This window comes from Terrapene carolina, unplaced genomic scaffold, assembly GCF_002925995.2.
Source record: "Terrapene carolina triunguis isolate 2854851 unplaced genomic scaffold, T_m_triunguis-2.0 Scaffold199, whole genome shotgun sequence".
Lineage (NCBI taxonomy): Eukaryota > Metazoa > Chordata > Testudines > Emydidae > Terrapene > Terrapene triunguis.
The window spans coordinates 1,061,477-1,084,177 of NW_020664550.1; the positions used below are offsets into that span (position 1 = coordinate 1,061,477).

General features: G+C 43.8%; 1 protein-coding gene across 1 annotated transcript; it reads left to right on the forward strand.

The window, feature by feature from the left end:
- The first annotated feature begins 554 nt into the window (after positions 1 to 554).
- On the forward strand, positions 555 to 17,197 carry LOC113407144 (N-fatty-acyl-amino acid synthase/hydrolase PM20D1-like). The gene is made up of 13 exons (XM_026655236.1): positions 555 to 774; positions 3,966 to 4,052; positions 4,724 to 4,956; positions 5,799 to 5,885; positions 6,712 to 6,845; positions 8,778 to 8,897; positions 9,803 to 9,878; positions 10,175 to 10,236; positions 10,544 to 10,622; positions 13,285 to 13,356; positions 14,831 to 14,999; positions 15,742 to 15,841; positions 16,712 to 17,197. The coding sequence occupies exons 1-13, from the start codon at positions 576 to 578 to the stop codon at positions 16,839 to 16,841; spliced, it is 1,548 nt and encodes a 515-aa protein (XP_026511021.1). The 5' UTR covers positions 555 to 575; the 3' UTR covers positions 16,842 to 17,197.
- Positions 17,198 to 22,701: the final 5,504 nt, after the last annotated feature.

The following is a 22,701-nucleotide window of genomic DNA, read 5'->3' on the forward strand; positions in this document are numbered from 1 at the left end:
AGTTCTCTCATTTTAGAAATATTGTTAATGCCATAGCTGGATTTCCTAGTCTGCTGGCCCCAACAAGAGGTACACTGAAATTGCACTTAGATGAGCGTGAACTGAGTTATGTTAGAGAACAGATCTTGCCCTCCTGCTGCTAAGGGCAGCAACAAACACAACACATGTAACATGACTTAGGCATACAGAATTATACACTTCTATGGTGGTGTTCACTTGCAGATCCCGTTGTGTGATTAATTAAGCTTCAAAACATCCCTAGCCAGTAGGTACGATTACCATTTTACACATGGGGATACTCAGGTGAAGTGATTTGCCTAAGGTCACAAAGGGAGTCAACAGCAACAGACCCCAGCCCCTGGGGTGGGCCTCACACTCTGCCCGGGGCTGGGAACAGCCCCCTGCTCTGGGCACGGCACGTGAGCTGTCAAGCTTCCGGACACAGCTGTCAGGGCCAGGGAACTCCAACTCCCAGCAGGCTTTGCCGCGAAGGCCGAACGAAGCCGCCTATTGGCCAGTGTCTCTGAGGTGGCGGTTGGGGATTAGCGGGCGGCGCGCGAGGCCAGCGGAGCGGCATGGCGAAGCGGAGGGGCTGGCTGCGTGGGGAGGCCTGGGCCGTCTGCCTGGGGCTCTGCGGGGTGGCGCTGGCCCTGCTGCTGGTGCGGGCCTACGTCCTGCGCTCCCCGCCGGGCCCGCGGCTCTGGTGGCGGCGAGTCGCGCTGGGCTTCGAGCTCAGCGCCCGCGACAGGCAGGAGCTGAAGGAGGCGCTGAGAGGTGAAGGGGCCGGGACCCCTCAGAGCCCCATCCCCGGGGGAGCCCCCCGGCCCCCATGTACCCCCCAGGCCAGCCCCCGCCCCTGGGACTCCCTGGCCCCCGGCTAACTTCCACCCCGGGGGGACCCCCAGCCAACCCCCCGGGACTCCCCAGTCCCCTCAGACTGTCCTGATCTCCAGGGGAACTGCCCCTGACTAACCCCCCCGGGGATCCCCACCCCCAGACTAATTCTCCCACCAAACAACCCCTCGCCCCCAGATTAGCCCCACCAGGGATTCCCCAAACTAACCCTGCTCCCGAGAACTCATGCTGCCAGACTAAATCTTTCCACAGACCCCCCTCCCCACAGACACACACACATCAACCAGGCTAACCCCCTGGGGCCAAACCCCCATTCCCGGCAGGCTCCCACCAGCAGAACCAACTCCACCCCTCGACAAATCCTGGACACTGTAATCCCATCCCAAATACCCCCACTCCTCCCATCCCTGATTGATCCGCCCTGATGACGGACCTTTTTCAGCCCCTACCCCTTCGTGGCTAAGTCTCCCCCCCCCCGGACCAGCACGCCATCTCTGCTGAGGAGTGCACCCCCTTGGATCCCTAAAGTTACATTCCCTAACTGCCCCACCTTTGGCCACCAAAACTCCATCATGACTCTCCCCCAAGCAACTTCTACTAGGCTGCCTCCCCCCATTTCCTCTGGGGCTAAGACAACATCCCAGGGCCCTCTTGAGATTCAGTGCTCTGAAACCCCCCTCCACTCAGGACTCATCCTCCAGCTGAATTCTGCAGGGCCTGAGCCTGCCCTGAAGACACTGAGCCCCCAGAAATCCCTTAAGTACTGACGCCTCCTCATCAGCTACTAACGCCATCCATTTACCGAAACCCCCAGGGCACTGACCTCTCTAGTCTGGTGTCCCTGGCAGAATTTCCTCAGTGGGCACTTCTCTCCCATGTGTACCGTGCCCCCTCAGGCACAGACAGAAACTGCTTGACATTAGCGATCCCTCAACTGACACTACCCCCCCCCCGCCCCCCGTGTCTTCTTCCCATTGTGTCACTTTACTTTTAAGCATCTATTCAGCCCCTTATTGCTTGCTTAGACATTGGCCTGCTCCCCTCCCAGCACCTCTTCTCAGACACTGGCACATGCCCAAGGAAACAGCTAACCCATCTTCAAGCTGTGACACCCCTCCACTGACTGCCCTCCAGCAACTGAGGCAGCTGACACCACCCTGAAACTGACAACCTCCCTTTATCCCCAAAAGGCACTTCACTTGTGTATTACATCCCTCCCTGCCCTGCTTCCATGACACTGCAGAAAGTACATGCTATGGGTGATAGGGAAGAAAGAAAAACTGCAGAAGAAAAAGATTGAAAATCATTTCTTTAAAAAAAAAAAAAAGAGGATTTATTTCTTCTGCTGACAAATGAAAGAAGGGAATAATATTGTTTTAATAGCTCCTCTGTATAAGTCATTGCTTGTTATCAGTTAAGATTCTTTAGCACTGCATGATGCAATGCCTGTCTCAAAATACCTGGTATATTTACATTTGCAGCCATATACTTTGACCCCACTAGATATCCTAAGCAAAACCTGGAAATGTGTCTTGGAGATAGTGGAGGACACATACACCTGAGTCTCATCTGTGTATCAGTAACACCTGACTCTGACAATCTTGCTGAGTGGTCCAATGTAGATATTAATGAAAAAGGAAGAGAGGATATTGAGGGATTCCACAACCAGGGGCCTGGATGTCTCAGAGTGGTATAGCTGTTTTAGTTTATAAAGCACTTTCGATGAAAGATGATCTGTAAATGCAAAGTGCTATTGTTGTTGTTGGTTGGCCCATTCCTCATCCCTTGTTCATAAACATAATATTAAGTCTATAGAAGAGGGATGATAAGAAGTAGGTGAATCCATGAGGCTGCACCATATTTGCAGTGGATGGCAGGGAAAAACTTGTCCAGAAAGCTGTATAAATGTTTTAGAATCTGCCAAATGACTGTACTGCAGAGATGAAACCAGGCAATAAATGAATTATTATGCTTTCCCACAGCAGATATTCTTGTCTTAACTGGAACCAGAATTTCACATACCTGCAGCCTTTGTTTCCTCCCACTGACAGTCTTCTCCAATACCTCATCCCTCTTACATACAAAACACAGTTTGTCTGCATTCTGCAATTGTACATCTTCAGATGTCCCTTTGCCACACTAAATAAATTAGTGCCCCCTCTTCCTTTCTCGCTCAAATCTTGTACCCCTGCCTTGCAGACAGCCTGTCATACAGCTAGTGTATTTGTGCTTTCAGACACAAAGACTCTGCAGGAAGCTTCTGGGGTATATGGATTACATTAGGATTGGCAGCTAGTAGAAAACCAGACACAGGCATCAAACAATAGTTACAACTATTAAAATAGAGGAAAAGCTCTTCTGTATTTAGTTGATGGAATTATTACCTAGCAGGTGGAAATGTTTTTTTTTAATTAGAAACCAAAAAAATCCTCTTTAGAGAGACCTTTGATGAAGTAGATGGGAGCAGGAGCAGGCCCATAGTGGGGCATAATGAGCCATCATGGAGCAGCAGTGTCTGAGGTAAAGGATGATTCAGTTAACACCACTGTTCCCATATAAATCTGATGAGGCAACTCACATTTTCCACTCAGCAAGATCCTGTGAGGTGCTAAGCATTTAGTGAGAGTTGAGTGTACTCAGGCTTGAGCCCAAAGTAATGTTTTTCATTAGAAAGCTTATTGAAAAAGATGGTGCAATTATATTTCAATTCCCATCTAGTAATATAGTTGCATTTAATCCTAAAATGTTATGTTGACAAGGAATCAATCTTCACAATCCAGTGAAATGCGGCTGCTTCCAGAGTGGAAAGCAGTAGCATTTTTAACAATGCACAGCAACAAGACACAACAATTTAGAACAAGTAATAAAGAAGAACATTCTATATGAAACTGCACAGGCATTAATAGGGTAGCCAGAATGTACTTAATGAGGTTAAAATGTGGTCAGTTCTTTAAGGATAATACTACCTCTACCCTTCTGTCTTGGGATCTGTAAAGTCTACAAAATACTCAGGATCTTAGTTTTCCTACCATTTCAAATTACAGTTAAAAGGACTGTCAGACTGATTGTCATCATTGCCAAAAATCCTCTACTTCATATTTTCATTTAAGGTGCCATCAAAATCCAAACAGTCTCCTTCTCTCCAGAGGACCAAAATACAACAGCATTGGCAGAATTTGGGAATTATATTAAAAAAGGTACAGAATTTACATTCCTACATATTTTTAATAAAAGGGCAGGAGGTTGGCAACAAGTTGAGAAGAAGGTTTAGATTCTGAATATAATGGAATAGTACTGTATTTGGTGTAGCACTTTTTATCTTGATTTTTCTCAAAAGGGGACTGGATTACCATACGGGGCAAAATGGGACCTGCAGTTCAACTGTGGTGTATTTCCACTGATGGTAGAAACTGAGCATAGACAGGGCATAGGTGTTTTTTTACTTCCATGTCATGACCCTGCTCTGAAGACAGTTAGACAACCTTGTGATAAAAAAGCCTAAACCTGTCTGAGCCCTGTCTGTAGGTTCCATCGTCCAATACAGCTGCAGTGGTGGTGAATTACAGGTCCTGTTTTTGCCAAGGGAGACAAGGCTCTAGTGAGGGTTTCCACTGCAGATTGGGACAGTTTGGTAAGCTGTTTGAGGGAAGCTTGCACATTTGCTGCCTGCAACGTATCAAGCTTTGTAGTCTTATTGCCATGCGTGTTAAAATTCACTATAGACCCTGCTTCCATTAAAATCCGTGGCAAAATTCCGCTAACAGGTTCGTGTCATATTCCCAATAATTTTGGTGGTGGAATAGAAAAGATCTTGCTGATTTTTCTCCTTTGTATATTTCTCTCTTCTTTTGAATTTATTTTTAAACAGTTTTTCCTGCTGTATTTTCTACCAAGTTCATTCAACATGAGATCATTGGGGGATACAGCCATCTCTTCACTGTCCAGGGTTCTGACCCCCAGCTCATGCCCTACATGCTGCTTGCTCACATGGATGTAGTCCCAGCTTCCCAAGAGGGGTGGCATGTCCCTCCTTTCTCGGCTAAGGAACTTGACGGTTTCATCTATGGACGAGGAACAGTGGACAACAAAAATTCTGCTATAGTATGTCTTCTCCGTCACCTCATTTCAGACCGATGAAAAACTCTAAGGAATGTTTTTGTTCAGGGTCTGATGGGTAAATAATTAACAGTCCCATAGTTTTGTGATTTGAAAACTTCTGTTTTGGAACTAGTTAGCTATTGAGAATGGCAGTAATAATCCCATAAACAACTAAATCAAAATTAACCATTGCAATGTATGAGGCAAAATGGATGTGGCAAGACAGCAGAAATACAAACTAACCACTGCTGATCAGACAATGACCACACTTTAGGAAGAAAAAAAATAGATGAGACTGGAAAAACACAAGTGTTAACAGATTACAAAATTCATCCCCACTGTTCTTATTTTTCTTTGTTCTTCCTTAGTAATGTTTTTGTATAAAAAGTTAATCCTCATTAAAGTAATGGGTTTGCTACAACTAGCGAGAGCCATACCATATGCAGTCTAGATGCAATAAAAAGGCTCAATTGAGTGGGGTTTTTTCAGGCATAGAGACCCCGATCATGCTCCCTTTGAAGTCAGTTGGAGTTTGCCTTGGCCTCCAGTAGGAGTAGGATCAAGCCTATACTATTTTATATATTTATTCTGATATTATGTGACACACTGAGTCTTGAGGATTCTTAAGTCTCTTGGATTGTGTTTGCAAAAGAATATGATTATCATCAACTAGGTGGAGTGAAAAGAAACCCTGAAACAGTTAAAAGAATTAAACCTGCTTGAGGACTGTGAAAGTACTGGATTTCCTTTACATCTTCATGTTCTTTGCCATATGAAGTAGCTCTTCTTTGCAACTTCAGAGAGCAAAAGGACACAGTGACTAACTTGCTGCCTCTGTTCCACAGGGTATTCTGCAAGCTCTAGAATTCCTGCTGAGAAGACACTACAGACCTCGCAGGTCTTTCTATATTGGCATTGGACATGATGAAGAGGTATTTCTCTCAGTCTGTCTCGCTCTCGTTTCCTCCTATAAGAGCAGCTTGATTCTTGGATAGCCAGTTGCCTGCATTGTCCTTGTACTTGACTAAATCAACTTTCTAAGGATTATTTACCGTGAAACCCCCGATGATCACTGTTGCATTGACAAATCACTCTTTAGAGCATTGCAGTCATAGGTATATATTGACAGTTCAGCTCTCAGTGACCTGGGCATCAGGGTTTTGCTCAGTGGAGAGAGAGGAAAAGGGTAAATCCGTACTGTTCTTTGGTATGGCTTTTCTATGGCTGTCAGACGTAAAAAGTACAGTGTATGAGTGAAATGTGAAAATCCAGGTTAAGATGCATTTGATTGTTCCAGGTGAACAGTGTTATCTAACAGAGTCTTCATTAATGACATAGGGCTAGAAATAGAGAATGATAGGGTAGCAGAATTGCCCATTCTCATAAAGACAAGAAGGGCATTCAGTGAAATTGAAAGATAAGAAACGATCAAATTAAATACCTTTTTAAACAATGCCTAATTAAGCTGTAGAGCTCATTGCTGTGGGGTAGCATTGAGGCTTCTCATGAATAATGAGAACATCTTCAATTATATTAGACTGGATGTAAACTCTCTTGCTTCAGAACATAAGCAACCACTAATTGACAGGGGTTAGAAAGAAACTTCATCCCATGGACAGGTTATTTCATAATTGCTCACTCTGGGGTTTCTTGCACCTTTCTCATGTAGCACTGGTCACTGTCAGAGTCAGGATACTGTACTAGATGGACTGCTTGTGCGATTCAGCGTGGCAATTCCTCTGATTTGGACTCTCGTAGGTATCTGGTCATAAGGGAGCAATGAAGATTGCAGCTCTGCTGAAAACTAGAGGAGTGAAGCTTTCTTTCCTGCTAGATGAGGGAAGCGTTATCTTAGATGGGTTCTTGGTGGGAATAAAGGATCCAGTAGCAGTGTAAGTAAGGAAAGAAGAGAATTTAACACAATGAGCCTGATCCCTGGCTTTATGGGTAAGTATAAGAGAGTCTGCTAGTTTGGACTAATGCAGCGGTGTCCATAATACAACATAAAGGCCCTCTATGGCATCTTAAAATGTGACCTGCAGCTGCTCTTTTCTTCCTTGGTGAAAACACAGCCGATGAACTACAGGGTTTTATTGCTGGTGACTTGATTGCAGTTTCTGTTCATCTCAGTGAAAATATAAATACAAGCAAATGTTCGGGTTGTGTGCATATTTAATAATTAAGTATATTTACATACTTACATACATTTGTGTGTGGCTCTTAAGCTCCTGTCAGATTTTCATTGCAGCCCTCGGTGTTGCAAAGATTGGGCCTCCTTAGCTAATGCATAGAGCACTTGGCTGGGAAACCCACCCTTAGGTTTTCATCCCACCAATCACTGTATCACACTCTTGTTCTACCTCTTTGTTTACTTGAGTAGGTGAGTTTGGCTGGGTTGCAGCTGGGTCACAGCGCTAAGGATGGAGATGCCCATATTTATACATAGCTGTCTTCTAGGCTGTCATTTATAGCTGCCCAGGGATTTTATGTTTTTTTTCTTTGGATAAAAATTTAGTAACTTTGATGTGTAGTTGAGGTTTTGACAGCAGAACCTGAGGCTGGTTCACCATTGTGGCAATCAGTGTGTCAGCCTCCTGACTGCCATTTGCTGGTTGTGCACGTGGCAGGATGGGGCATGCAGTCAACGCTATTTCTCTTTGGAAAGCTTAGATAGCAACCCTGATTTACCTGTGGAGTGTTTATGTAACAAAAGTTTGTCTTTGGCATGCAGCTTGTACGCTTGATTCATACCTTTTCTGAGGGAATGCAAAGGTGACACTTTATCTTGAGTAGGAAAGAATGAGGAAATGGGCTATCTGTTGAGTTATGAATTCTGTCCCTTTCCCTCTGTGATAGACAATCCTCTGAAGACCTGGTGGTTAATTTAGGAAGCCCTGTGATGAGTCAGTCTCATTTATTTGTTGTTCTAAAAAGCAGGGAAAAGACAACCAGGCGCTAATGGGATTTGGAATTGTGATATAAAGAACTTGGTGACAAAACAAATGTGATAAACATGGGCACTATCAGACACTGTTGGTAGAAGGGTCAGATCTGACTGCGTATAGGTGTTTCAGTTTTACAATCCATTTCCTTCTCCAAAGCTGCAATTTAGACTTTGTGGGGAGCATTCTGGTTTTCATGCAGAACGGTAGTGAAAAAGAGACCCCCATAATCTTCGTGTTGGCTGTGGGAGCATATAAAATGGACAAGTGCATGGGCCAGTCTCCCAGTGGAAAATATGATACCTATATATTGAAATATGAATGCAGTTTAGCTTTAATAAGACAGCAGTTGGCCCTTGACATCAAACAAGAATTAAAATGCTATCATTTAAGCTTTTAAAAACACTGCATAGGATAAGTATTTCCTATTGTCAACCTCCACAGAGGTGTTTGCAATCATTAATTCATTTTAATTACCATGAAATGCTCTTGTTATACTTAAATGACATTTGTTTTTAAGACACTTGGTCTGTCAACAATACTGCAGCCGTGGTGCAAAATGTAAGCAAAGAGCCTTCCGAGTGCACTTACTTTCAGTCTCTGAGCAGTGCTGTCACAAGCAGGGTACTGCAGCTGTGCCAGAGCAAGTGTGTTAGTTGTGTGATGTGAAATCTGGAGAAAAAGCCAAGACCTCAATGCTCCTACCACTCAGGTGTGGCTTTAAATGCTTTTTGTTGTTGCTGCTGCTGCTGTTAGAGTATTTTTATTTGGTTTTAAAAAATAAGCATATCAGCCCCCTCTGTCTACAGTCTGTAGAGGCTGAAGAACTCCGGTTATGTAATATTTGGAATTGGCTTGATGAAGTTATTTCTTGTTCATCAGAATAGCTATCACAGAGAAGGGTTCAATTACAGCGAACTTCAGTGTGGAAAAAGAGCAAGGTCATTCCTCTGCCCCTCCTAAGGAGACGAGTATCGGTATTCTTGCAGCGGCATTGTCCAGGTGAGAGTTTACCTGGCTGTGTAACAGACCTAAGCTTGTCATGCAAAATCTCCTTAAACAGACTTGACCTCAGCGCTATATATTGTATCTCTCTGTGTATGTTTAAAACTGAAGCTTATGGCTCATGTAAGTGTGCAGATATACAACCCTTGGCAGAGGGGTTGTGGTCAGGGGAAGAGGGCATGGCTGGAGCACCTCTGCACTCCAGCTATTCACACTTCCTGGAATGGTCCCTAGGGACCCTAAAAAGCCAGGCATAAATTAGATCATCATCGGGGCTATTCAGACTTACACCAGGGACCTAAATGTCACTCAGTAGCCCTAGAATTTGGATATCCGCAAAGGTGACATGAATCTATTTTTGTTCCGTCCTTTTGTCTGTTGCTAGAATTTCTCTCCAAGAATCTTTGGTGACTGTATCTGCTGCCTACAGGTGATATCTATGCAGGCAAATAAACATGATGTGGTATCAAAATGTTATATCCTGTTTCCTGTAGGCTGTGGTACAAGGTAGTGCTCCTGCTTCTCAGCCTCCCTATCCCAATGGATAAAGAATAGATTGATGGGGGCAAGGGTGTTGTTTTATAGAAGTGCCTGAAATAAAGAGAGACTTGCTATCGTTTTGGCCTACCATTTTTATAGATTTCCACATCTCCCTTACTGTCCCTTCCTTCCCATTGGGAGCCAGCCTTGGCTATCTCTTCATCCTCCCCAAAATAATATCTTTGGATGAGACAGGAATGCTCTGAAATCCGTGGTGAAGTTGTTCTCCTTGATTTGTGAACTAAGAGAGCTATGGCTACATTTCAAGCTCTTGGTCAAATCTATGAATCAAAATGCAACCTGTTTTCTGCAATAATGTAGAATGAGGGTTTTTTTTTCAAATGCTCATTTGCTTGTTGTAGGTTGGAGCAGAATCCCATGCCCAATCTGTTTGGCCATGGACCAGAAATCTTGATTCTTGAGCACTTGGCTTCAGAGGTAAGTATTCAACTGTAGCTTCATTCTCAAGTTTCACATCATTGATATTAATAAATTAAAAGTAGCCCCAGATGTAAATTACCTAGGGGGGTTTCCTAATCTCTGTTAAAATCATTTAACTCAGAAAGGAGAATTCAAAGCTTAAGTGCAATAGTTCTCCCTCTGCAGCATCCCTCTCATACTGTACATAGACGTATCTCTTAGCCCTGTGTTCTGCACTGAGTCGTGACATCACTTTAGTCTCCAAAGCTGGAATTTTGATAATTGGTGTATCTTTGTTTTCTCTTACCACTTAGTTCCGTTTTCCTCTCAATCTCGTCATGACCAACCTGTGGCTGTTCTCGCCCATCGTCAGCAGGTAAAGGGAACACATCCCCTCTTCACACTCCCAGCCTCTGCCCCCATGAAATATGGGAACCAATGTCCATTTAGAAACTTTAGTCCTCTAGCTTTCTTGCCAATAAGCCTGATCTTTCCTGGAAATCAGCCATCCTATTTCTCGGTTTATCAGACTATAAAGCATTTACCTTACTTTAATTAATAATTGAAACATACTGTAGCTGCTCTGCTAATGCATAGGTTGGTCTAATCAATTTAATTCTCACTTTTGTCATTTATATCTTTTATAAATACAAAACTCCTTTTAAAAACTTATTTTCATGCAGAATTTTCGAGCAGAAGCCCTCCACTAATGCCTTGATTCGGACCACCACAGCAATCACCATGTTTAATGCAGGAATCAAGGTAGCTTCATGTGTGCATTTGATTTTTCCTCCACGTAGCGTGAGGAGAATGCTTGTATTATTTAGAATGGTGGTTCCCACATACTACTAGATGTACCACTATGAATGGTTGGTTTTCTAGTCTCCTCCTACACTTAATTTTAAACTCAGCCTCTATACTGGGCCTTCATGCTTTGCCAACCTCACTCCATCTGAAAGTATAGCCCAGTTCACACCTTAGGGTTTACAATAGAAAATGGTTTCACTGATGACAATATTTGTTATCCAGTTCTTTCTAAACTGGTGCTGAAAATGGTTTAAGTGCTAATGTAGACAGGATAAAAAACATTTTCAACCCTGTTACACAGAGCGTGATTGAGACTTTGGACCACCCATTGTCAGCAACAGGACAACTTCCTACTATAGCTGGGACCTTTGTCCCATGATCACAAGACTGATATCCCTAAACTCCACAATGGGTTAGAGCAAGCACAGCAGAGTGAGAGGCAGCAGGTTCTGGCTGGTACAGTCAAGGTCTTAACCTGATAAACTGCACGGTTGAGAATTGCAGCTCTGGAACACCAATGAGAAAATTGAAAGGTGGATAAGGAACTGGTTAAAGGGGAGACTACACGGGTCATACTGAAAGGTGAACTGTCAGGCTGGAAGGAGGTTACTAGTGGAGTTACTCAGCGATTGGTTTTGGGACCAGTCTTATTTAATCTTTTTATTACTGATCTTGGCACAAAAAGTGGGAATGTGCTAATAAAGTTTGCGGATGACACAAAGCTGGGAGGTATTGCTAACACAGAGAAGGACCGGGATATCATACAGGAAGATCTGGATGATCTTGGAAACTGGAGTAATAGTAATAAGATGAAATTTAATAGTGAAAAGTGCAAGGTCATGCATTTGGGGATTAATAACAAGAATTTTGGTTATAAATTGGGGACACATCAGTTGGAAGTAACAGAGGAGGAGAAGGACCTTGGAGTATTGGTTGATCACAGGATGACTATGAGCTGCCAATGTGATATGGCCTTTAAAAAAGCTAATACGGTTTTAGGATGCATTAGGCGAGGTATTTCCGATAAAGAGGTGTTAGTACCATTATACAAGGCACTGGTGGGACCTCATCTGGAATACTGTGTGCAGTTCTGGTCTCCAATGTTTAAGAAGGATGAATTCAAACTGGAACAGGTACAGAGAAGGGTTACTAGGATGATCCGAGGAATGGAAAACCTGTCTTATGAAAGGAGACTGAAAGAGCTTGGCTTGTTCAGCCTAACCAAAAGAAGGCTGAGGGGAGATATGATTGCTCTTTATAAATATATCAGAGGGATAGATATCAGGGAAGGAGAGGAATTATTTAAGCTTAGTACCAATGTGGACACAAGAACAAATGGATATAAACTGGACACTAGGAAGTTTAGACTTGAAATTAGACGAAGGTTTCTAACCATTAGAGGAGTGAAGTTCTGGAACAGCCTTCCAAGTGGAGTAGTGGGGGCAAAAGACATATCTGGCTGCAAGACTAAACTTGATAAGTTTATGGAGGGGATGGTATGATGGGATAGCCTAATTCTGGCAATTAATTGATCTTTGATTATTAGCAGGTAAATAGGCCCAATGGTCTGTGATGGGATGTTAGATGGAGTGGGATCTGAGTTGCTACAGAGAATTCTTTCCTGGGTGCTGGCTGGTGAGTCTTGCCCACATGCTCAGGGTTTAACTGATTGCCATATTTGGGGTCGGGAAGGAATTTTCCTCCAGGGAAGATTGGCAGAGGCCCTGGAGGTTTTTCGCCTTCTTCGGCAGCATGGGGCACGGGTCACTTGCTGGAGGGTTCTCTGCACCTTGAGGTCTTTAAACCACGATTAGAGGACTTCAATAACTCAGACATAGGTTAGGGGTTTGTTACAGGAGTGGGTGGGTGAGATTCTGTGGCCTGCGTTATGCAGGAGGTCAGACTAGATGACCATAATGGTCCCTTCTGACCTTAAGTCTATGAGTCTATGAGAGCAATTAATAGTTTGGGCCTACTTTGTGCATTCCTCAAAGGAAATCTTTACTGAAAAGGATCACTTGTCTAGAAAACAAGATGTAATAGGTAAACAGTGACACTGAGTGGTGAGAAGAGAAATAACATGTTGTTTGCTTTTTTACTGTGTGTGTTCAAAGACTGTGTAACTTGCATACTTAACAAAGTATAAAATATATTTTGTAGAAAACAGGAATTCCATATCTGTACTTATGCTGTTAAGTGACGTACATGGGTCATGCCTGGTGTCCTTTGGGGAAATGGACTCAGCTATAAAGGAGGATTTTTTGGAAGAGTGACATCAGATAAAATGAAGTTATTATTTAAAAAAAAAACCATGCCAAACCCTTCCTCACATAGAGAAAAAATTCTAAATGAAAAGTGCCTAATCCTTATATAACTACCTGTGTTGTAAATGACTAATGTTTACAGAGATCAAATGGTGGAAGGTTTGGGCATTTATTTCAATGGGAGCTGGTTGGGGCCTTATATCCTGAGCCCTGGAACTGCATGAGCAGTAGTTAAAACTTTTTGATAGCAGTGCATATCAGGATGATGTAGTATGACAGTGGCAGTTCTGTGATTGGCCTTTGACTCTGCTTATGGCTTTCTCTGTATTGTTTGAGCCTCTTTTTCCCCCTAGTCCAATGTCATCCCACCTTCCGCAAAAGCAACTGTGAATTTTCGGATCCACCCATCACAAAAGGTTGAAGAGGTAATGTCTGCATGTTACATTTGTTCACCTATTTTTTTTCATCATGACATTTGTCCCTGACATGTCATTTACTTAACTTTCCTGTACCTTTGAAATAGACAGTTGTTGACTGGTCTGGAGATTGCAAGCTTTCCTCTGTATTGTAGATCTTGCCTCTGCCATCTCCAGACTGCGCAGTTGTAATACACTCTACCTAGGGTTCCCATAGATGACCCCTCAGCAGCTTCATATAGTGCAAAATTGCCTGCCTGCATTTTGCAGATGACAGATGTGAGCATGTAATATCTGTGCTCTGTGCTGGCTTCCTTTATGTTTCCAGGTGCAAGTCAAGCTATTGGTTGTCTTCTGAAAATCTCTGAGTGTAATGGCATCTGGCCAGTTGAGAATACCTTATCCCCCGTTGCAGCAGGTCTTTTCCATCAGAAAGCTCTCATTGGCTGTCCCCAAGTTTAGAGTCTAGGGGAAGGGAGTGTTCTGCAACTTGCAGTCTGCCAGAGCCAAATTTATCCAAGGTTTTTTTCCCTTTGAGCACATAGCATAAGATGCACGTGTCCACTGTGTCTTTTTCTTTATTTGGGTCTGTAACCAGGGGAGATTGTCCCTTTGGGCCTGTTGGTTGCTTTAATGTTGGTTATATGTGCCAGATATCACAGTGATGAATGCAGTATAAATGAGAGAGACCCTCAGTGGCTTGTTTTACAGGACTCTTTTTGAAGACTCACTTTGGATTCTAAACACTACCTTCTAAATATGGAGGAGAACAGGAGACAGCCCGGATTCTGAGGGACACCCTCTATGAAATATAGACTTGCAGCTATATTAAGCAGCCTTTGGGGGTCATTCTTCTTCAGAATAACCCATAGACAAGTGGCTCCCACACTTCATTGGTTCACATACCCCCGCCTTAAAAAATTTGTGAAGTGAATTGATGAAACATCGAGCTCACATACTACCAGTGGTGATCCATGGTTTGGGAATCTTGCCATGGACCATACATGCTTATGTAATAGTATTAAGGCTTATCTTCTGTCAGTTGCAGCCACTAGACGGTGACCTGATCTCTCACACTTGAGTAGGTCTGACATAGCCCATTATCTATGAATAATATCAAACCCCTCTCTCTGGACAATCATGCTGAAAGCTTTTTTTGTATTCCATTCACTTGACTGATCCAGCTACACAGTGGTGTCCTTTTGTACTGAAGGGGTTAAGGAAGGCCTTTTGAGGCACTGACCCATAAGTGATTGCCTTGGAAGTACTTCGACCTTTAATGCCAGGAGCGCATTGTGTAAGAGGAAAACAGACTTCCACCATGAGGCCACTACATGGCCCCTGTCCTGATTGTATGTCTTCATTTGGAGCCATAGCTGGCAATTGATTTACAAGGCAAGCCTTGAAACTGGCACCTGCACAGACATCCACAAGGAAAACTCTCATTCCCTTTGCTTATTTGTTCCTCTGGGTGTGTTCATAGGTGCTAGAGATAGTCAAAAACACTATTGCTGATGACAGAGTAAAGATACATCTACAGGAAGCCTTTGACCCACTCCCTATCAGCCCCTGGGATAATGATGTCTTTGGAGTCCAGATTATCCAAAGAACCCTACTGGATGTTTTCCCCCATGTCAGCAACGTAGCTCCAGGTAAGAGCAAACACATGATGATTATTGTTTCCTCTTATACTTCCACATTCCTGTCCCTCCCCCTGCCCCCCAGTTGCTTTGTTTCCATTTCTGTGTATCCCTCCACCCCAGCTGTTAACGACTGGAAACTGCTGTTGTACCCTCTTCTGTTAGGTTCCATCTCTCTGCTTTAAACTGTGTGTGTGTGTGTGTATGTATGTGTATGTATGGGGTGAGTTATGGTGGAAATAGAAAAAAGCAAACAGGAAACTGGCAGAAACAATGAACTTTGAATTGAGTCTCCCTGCAAAACATACCAGGGAATCTCTTCAGGGATGTAAGGAGTGGCAGGGGAGGTCTTCTCGTTTTAGCTCTTCAGTTTGCACTTCCATGACTGGCAAAACCATCTTTCTTCATCTGTGCTGTACCTAACTATCTAAAGCCCTTATCATGCAAGATGTTCCAGGCTACACAGTTTATGGGATAGGGACTTAAGCTTGAAATTGACACACAGAAAAATAAGAGCCTGATCCTGACAGATGCTCCCATTGAAGCCAACGAGGTGTGGTGCTCAGCTCCTCTCGTTGCTGAAAGAGTTCCCGCATTCTTTATTTCCTGTGCTGATGTGGGAACAATAATTTGTTTTCAAAAGGAGTTTAAGTTTTTAAAGTGTAGAAATGCAATATCAGCCGAGCCTTTTTCCTTGAAGGCTAATTGGTTTCACTTGTGCTGAGACAACCTGACCTGTGGGTTTGTTTTCCAGGTATTTGTATTGGAAACACAGACAGCCGGCACTTCACTAATCTCACAAATGCCATTTATCGATTTAACCCACTAGTATTTAAACCGGACGATTTACCCAGGTATTATATTCTGCTTGTGTGGGGAATGCTCTAGGGACTATTGTCAAAGAAAATTAACATGTGCTGGCCTAGAGAATGAAACCCAACTTTGTATACCGTGGTGTGGCAGTATGGGTGCCTCAGAATCACAAAAGCCACCCATTTCCTGCCGAGTTGGGTGCAGCACACATAATGGGTGAGAACTGCTGTGGGAGAGAGTTAGCCCCGGTTCTTCTCTGTTTAAAATGTAGACAGGACCTGGTTCAAACATCCCTTCCAGTGGGACAGCTGAACTTGCAGGGTTGGCTGGATCACAAATACAATTCCGGGTTCTGAAAGGTTTGGTTCTAGTGTGAAGCCCTTATTTAATATGCATGTCCACATGCCGGCACAAACATGATACTGCCACTTGATTAACCCTTTAAAGCTGGGAGTTATGTGAATACAAAAGTATTAACCATGCTAGGAGTTGGTTCACTTACTAGCGCATCAATTTTATCTTCCATGCGAGTGGAACTGAAATAGGAGCAGAGTGTTCAGGTAGCTGTTCTGCACTCTGACTCAAAGGGCCTGTGGTATGTTAATGCAGGGACCGACAGTGCCTGCTATACTTCCACTTTCCTGCCCTGTCTACCCACTCCATGGTCTTACCCACTGTGCTCTGGCCTTAGAATCAGTAAGCCACTTGTGCTGGCCTCAGGAAAAGATCTTGCTTGGAGTGCATTGTTCTGTAGATTTTTTATTTGTCTCACACTGTTTCCTACTTAAGTCCTGACATTCCCGAGCCTTTATAAAGAGAACTGGGGAATCAGCAGTCTGGACTGGGTTTGCAGTTCCCATGTAGGTGGCTCATGCATATTGTAATGAAAAATATTCTTCTCACTTTAACAGAGTCCATGGCTTGAATGAGAGGATCTCAATTGAGGGCTATGAGAAACAAGTGGAGTTTCTCTACCAGCTGATTCAGAACTCTGATATTGACAAGCTCCCAGAGCCTCATGCAAACTCCCATGAGCTGTGAGACAAAAGAAATGGGGAGAGGAGCAACTATTGAGGTGACTCATGGGATGGCAGTGACTTGGGGTATACAAAGCAGCTACTTATTGACATTGCACTGTGTTCTGGAACTAGGTTATTGTGGATGGTAATTTGCATAGAGATGAAAAGCAATGAGGCTGCTGTCATCAGATACAAAGCCTGCCAAAAAGTAAAGGGAAATTTGAAATGGCAGAAGAGAATTGGAGCAATGGAAAAAGCCTCTGATCTTCACACCACCTCATCTCCCTACCTTCACCTGCAGCCATTAGATACATGCTACTATTAAAGGGAAATGCTATGGGATGGAGCTTAGGGGGATGGAGCTTGGGGGAGGGAATGTTGAGACACAGAACAAGCACAACATGGAAAAACTGTGGAAATGGCCAGAAAATAAAGATTTATTTTCTGGAAATATCCATCTCCTTTCATAACCCCACTCCTTTACTGTACCACGAAATTCACCCTGGTGGAAAGAGTCAGTGCAAGGCTTAGGCACCACCCAAGTCCTATCTGGAGGGCTTAAGTCCCACTAAAGTAGGAATTTAATTAGGATTTAAGTGGTGCCAACACCTTGTCCCAGCCCTCTACACGGGCGAATTTCATCCAAATGGATCGTTATATGTATTCCCAAAACACTGAAGCGCCGATCTGCAAGGTGCTGAGCTGAGGTCAATGGAAGCTCTCTTTGGTAAGCTCCATGAGGCACTATGTGATCGTGGTGCCAGAATTATGAATTGCAGCTTTAAGAAAAAGTAAATCTTAAGAAAAGGTGTGTTTGTCTGTTTTCCCTTTTCACTGAATAGGTTGATACCTAGGAGAGAGATTCTTCTCTTTTCATCTTTAGTTTTCCGTTCCTAGCTTGTTTCTGTATGGTGCAGAATGACTCCAGTTCCCTTCCAGTCAGGTGGAGCTGAGAACACTCTGCACTTTACTGGAAAGGTCCCTAGCACGCTAAAGCTGTGTCTACACTAGCACTTTTCAGGAAATCACCCACCCGTTGCCCTAGTAATGATGGCAGCCTAAGTGTAGACAGGCCATTGGCATTTTTACCACCATGTCATCTAACCCCGCATGCTTTGCACTAGTGCACTCATCATCGTTACCACCCAGGGGTTTGCACCAGAGGGAGATTTCCCAGAAAGTGCTAATGTAGACCAGGATTAAGTATCCTTCTTTTAGGCTATTGCAAAAACGTTCCCTTTCACTAAAGTTGCCGATATTAAACAAACAGTTGCCAAGAAGGGGCATCTGATCCAGGTGCTATCCCCAAGTGCAAATAGGGTGAAAGCCACTTTATGCACTACTAACACAGGCAATGCAATGCTGGAAACAAGCTAAAACCTCTTTCAGCTGCACTGTTCCATACATGTCTGTCAAGTTATACATTGGAATGGAAGGTGCTCTCTGTCTTCTTGGTGAAGAATGTATAGGAATAAGGAACGGTACAATGAAATGCCATCTTGGAAAACACTAAATAATTAAACTGATTCTTGTACTTTCCTTCTTACCAAACTGTTTATGTGCACACTGGTTTTTTTGCAACAGATGTACTAAAATTAAATTACTGATTAAAAAATAAAACCTGCTCTTGTTTTGAAGCTAATAAAAATGGGATTGCAGATTTTTTCCCGGTCTTTATTTAATATTCTAACATGAATGTATAAATGCTGGGAAGAGGTTCATCTCTTCCCTGCCATCAGTCATTTCCACACCTGGGTCTTCACTAGAGCTAGTCAAAAAATTTCCATCAAAACAAATTTTTGCCAAAACAGGAAAAAACCCACATTTTTCCAACCAGCCCTCATCTCCCCTCCCTGGTGCCCTCCTTTCTGTACGAAGCCTGTGTCAATTAACTTTGTCTATTTCCTTCCATAAACTGTTTAGGGGTCTGCCTAAATATCCAGCAGGATTTGCCACTTCCTTGACAGGAGGTTCCCCTTGAACCTGACACTCCCCACCCCCACTGAGCTAGGTAGCAAGAAGCCTTTAATCAAGTGCATCTCTCCTTTGTGCTACCACGTGGCTGGCTTTGAGAAGAAACCTGTTGTGCTTGGAGTGGCAGCTCTCAAGTAGGGAGACTACCACCACAAAGTCAACTTTCACAAGCTACCTGTGTGGCTTTAGAAAGCTGCACTGACATAGCTTTTCCCCTGAAACCCCTTTGTCCCTTGAAGTATCAGGCTGAATCTAAAATAGAGACGAACCATTGGTAATTGAACCAGCCAGGAGCCCTCAACAGTAGGACTGTTGTATCTGTTACACCAGTGATTCCTATCCGCACTCACCCTTCAGCAGCAGAGATCGGCACATTGAAGACCCACATGGACGTCTAATCCAAATGGTGATCTCATAGTTTAGGTGGTGTTGGAAGCACCTTTGTGTGGGGGAACCTAGTGGTTAACACACTAAGTTCTGGGCAAAGCTGCCATTTGCACCAATGCAGGTTGATGTGGTTTCAAGCAGAGAGTGAGCTGCACCAATGCACTGTGGCTGATTGACATTTTGCTTATTTACACTAGGGGTTTGCACCAATGCAGTTGCAACAATGTCTGCAATCGCAGGTAGGCAAGGCCTTGGAGATGGAGGCAGACCACCTCCCTTACTGATTCAGACACACCAAGTTGCAGCACCATTTAACTGTGCAGGAGATGTCATGTTTCAAAGGGGAAGATTAAGAAGTGTAGAAACCATAATCACCACTTTCACAGCATTCCGCCTTAAGCCAAGAGCAACAGAATGTTCCCAAAATGTCCCCATTGATTTGTTTAGAAAGGAATAGAGAAAATGTTGAGGTTTCATTAAGTCTTTAGTGGTGGGGGAGTCTGCTAAGTAGCCTTTTGTTTCTCCCCCTGCCTGCACGGCTTTGTGTGGACCCCTCACTGTTTCTGAAGTGGTAGAGTACCTTCAGCTCTCCCGGGATTCGGCCTTGTTTGCAGTGGGCATGAAACAAAGTAACATTCCACATAGCACATAATTATCTTAATCAGGCTAATGTAAATTAAAGAGCAGCTCCCAGCCAGACTTCTAATAAGACTTAGCGCTTAATAGAGCATGTTTCATCTTCATTTTGTTAGCACTACACAGGCTGCAATCCTGCAGTGAGCTGTGGGTGGGCAGACCTCAGCCTCTGGGCTTAGAACTGTGTTGGGATCAGGGCTTTCGTTAGTTCCTGCCAGTTCCTCTTCCCAGCTCCAGCCCGATCTCCCGCCCCCCCTCATTCTCTGCAGCCTTGACAAATGCAATCTTGTCCCGCTCATATCCCTTCAACAAACAGTAGTTACTTTGCTCAATCCAATGTCTGCTGAAGTCAATGGAGATGCACTGACGTCAATGGCCTTTGGATCAAGTCCTCTGATTCTCACAAGCACCCATCTGCAGTGAGATAGGGTAAGTGTCATCCCATTTGACAGGGAAACAGCAAGGGAGAGATGTGCAGAGGCCTGCCTAGGGTAACTCTTACCTTAAGAATTAGGTGGGTTATGGATTGACAAAAAATCCTTCAAGCTGATCATGTATTTGGAGTGCAACTTGATAATGTCCTGCTCTACCCCTTGATCCTGCTGTCTCTCTTTACTGATGGTTTGGGAGCTGTGCAACCATTAAATGTAGGAGTATAAGTACTAGAGCAGGGGTCAGCAACCTTTCAAAAGCTAATGCGATCTTGGGATGCATTAGGCGAGGTATTTCTAGTAGGGACAAGGAGGTGCTGCTTCCGTTATACAAGGCACTGGTGAGACCTCATTTGGAGTACTGTGTGCAGTTCTGGTCTCCTATGTTTAAAAAGGATGAACTCAAACTGGAACGGGTACAGAGAAGGGCCACTAGGATGATCCGAGGAATGGAGAACCTTTCCTATGAAAGGAGACTCGAGGAGCTCGGTTTGTTTAGCCTAACCAAAAGAAGGCTGAGGGGGGGATATGATTGCTCTCTTTAAATATATCAAAGGGATAAATACCAGGGAGGGAGAGGAATTATTTCAGCTCAGTACTAATGTGGACACGAGAACGAATGGATATAAACTGGTCGTGGGGAAGTTTAGGCTTGAAATTAGACGAAGGTTTCTAACCGTCAGAGGGGTGAAATTTTGGAACAGCCTTCCGAGGGAAACGGTGGGGGCGAAAGACCTCTCTGGCTTCAAGATTAGGCTAGATAAGTTTATGGAGGGAATGGTTTGATGGGATAACGTGATTTTAGTCAATTAGGCAATAACGTGCCATCGCTGGTAAAATGAGGGTCCGGCTGGAGAATCTTGCCTGTATGCTCAGGGTTCTACTGATCGCCATATTTGGGGTCGGGAAGGAATTTTCCTCCAGGGTAGATTGGCAGAGGCCCTGGAGGTTTTTCGCCTTCCTCCGCAGCACAGGGCAGGGGTCGCAAGCTGGAGGATTCTCTGCGACTTGAAGTCTTTAAATCACGATCTGGAGACTTCAACAGCTGAGTTAAGGGAAAGTGGGTGGGTCAGCTTTTGTGGCCTGCATCATGCGGGAGGTCAGACTAGATGACCATAATGGTCCCTTCTGACCTTAAAGTCTATGAGAAGTAGTGTGCTAAGTCTTCATTTATTCACTCTGATTTAAGGTTTCGCATGCCAGTAATACATTTTAACCTTTTTAGAAGGTCTCTTTATATAAGCCTATAATATATAACTAAACTATTGTTGTATGTAAAGTAAATAAGGTTTCAAAATATTTAAGAAGCTTCATTTAAAATTAAATTAAAATGCAGAGCCCCCTGGAGTGGTGGGCAGGACCTGGGCAGTGCGAGTGCCACTGAAGATCAGCTTGCGTGCTGCCTTCGGCACGCATGCCATAGGTTTCCTACCCCTGTACTAGAGTTTACAGATGATTCTTTAGAATATAAATACGAATATAATAAACATTAGTTACTGATGCTAAGGGCTTTACACATGTATATAGAGATAAGAATAATATATTGCCTGGCCCAGGGGCCATACTTTCCGCTAAGTATCTCTTGATGAGTTACAAAGAGCTAGTTTAGTTTCATAATGCCTCTTTCAAAGTTAGGTAAGGGGAATTATTTCCCAGGGTACAATTTAGATACAGAGACTAAGACTCCAGTTCAACAAAGCACTTAGGCAGTGGACTAACCCTATCCCTGCTGATGCCAGTACAATTTCTCCTGTACTTTGAGCAGGTGCTCAAGTGCTTTGCAGGATCAGGGCCTAAATGACTCACCTAAGGTTACACGGTGAAATGAAAGCAGAGCAGTCCCATGCTCTAACAATGTGAAAACACTGGTTCCAATTCTCCTTTCCCACTAGCACACAGCAGAAGTAAATGCCCTGTACTATAAAATGATACAATTAAGTAAAGCTGGCATAATGAGGTGTATCGATTACATTAAAGTATTTGTTGTATTTAGTCACATTAACTCATTTTTAAGTGCCCCAAGTTAGTTGCGTCTGTGGCATGACATACTGCAATATATAAGGTTGGGCAGGAACTCGCTCCAGTCATCTGTCCTCCATGTAATTTCAGTCCACATACTATAATGTCGTTAATCCTGCACCCATTGTAACAAAAAAATTAATACGAATGTAGCACACCCCATTCCCTCCCTCTTCCCCCCCCAAAAGTGGGAGGCAGCTTCCTCTGACCGGCCCCAGCAGTGGTCTCTGCTCTGAAAGTTTCAGCCTCTTGCCTTGGCATGGCATAAACAAAGTGAGTGCTGCAGGGTTGCATAATCCTAACTCAGGTCACATTGTTGTATAAGCAAATACTATGGCCTGAAAAGGGGGATTTGCCCCCTGTTGTCTGTAGCAATCTGAGCAAAAGGGCCCTGCTGGAAGCAAGCCAGGCAAAAATGTCCTTTACATTTTGTAG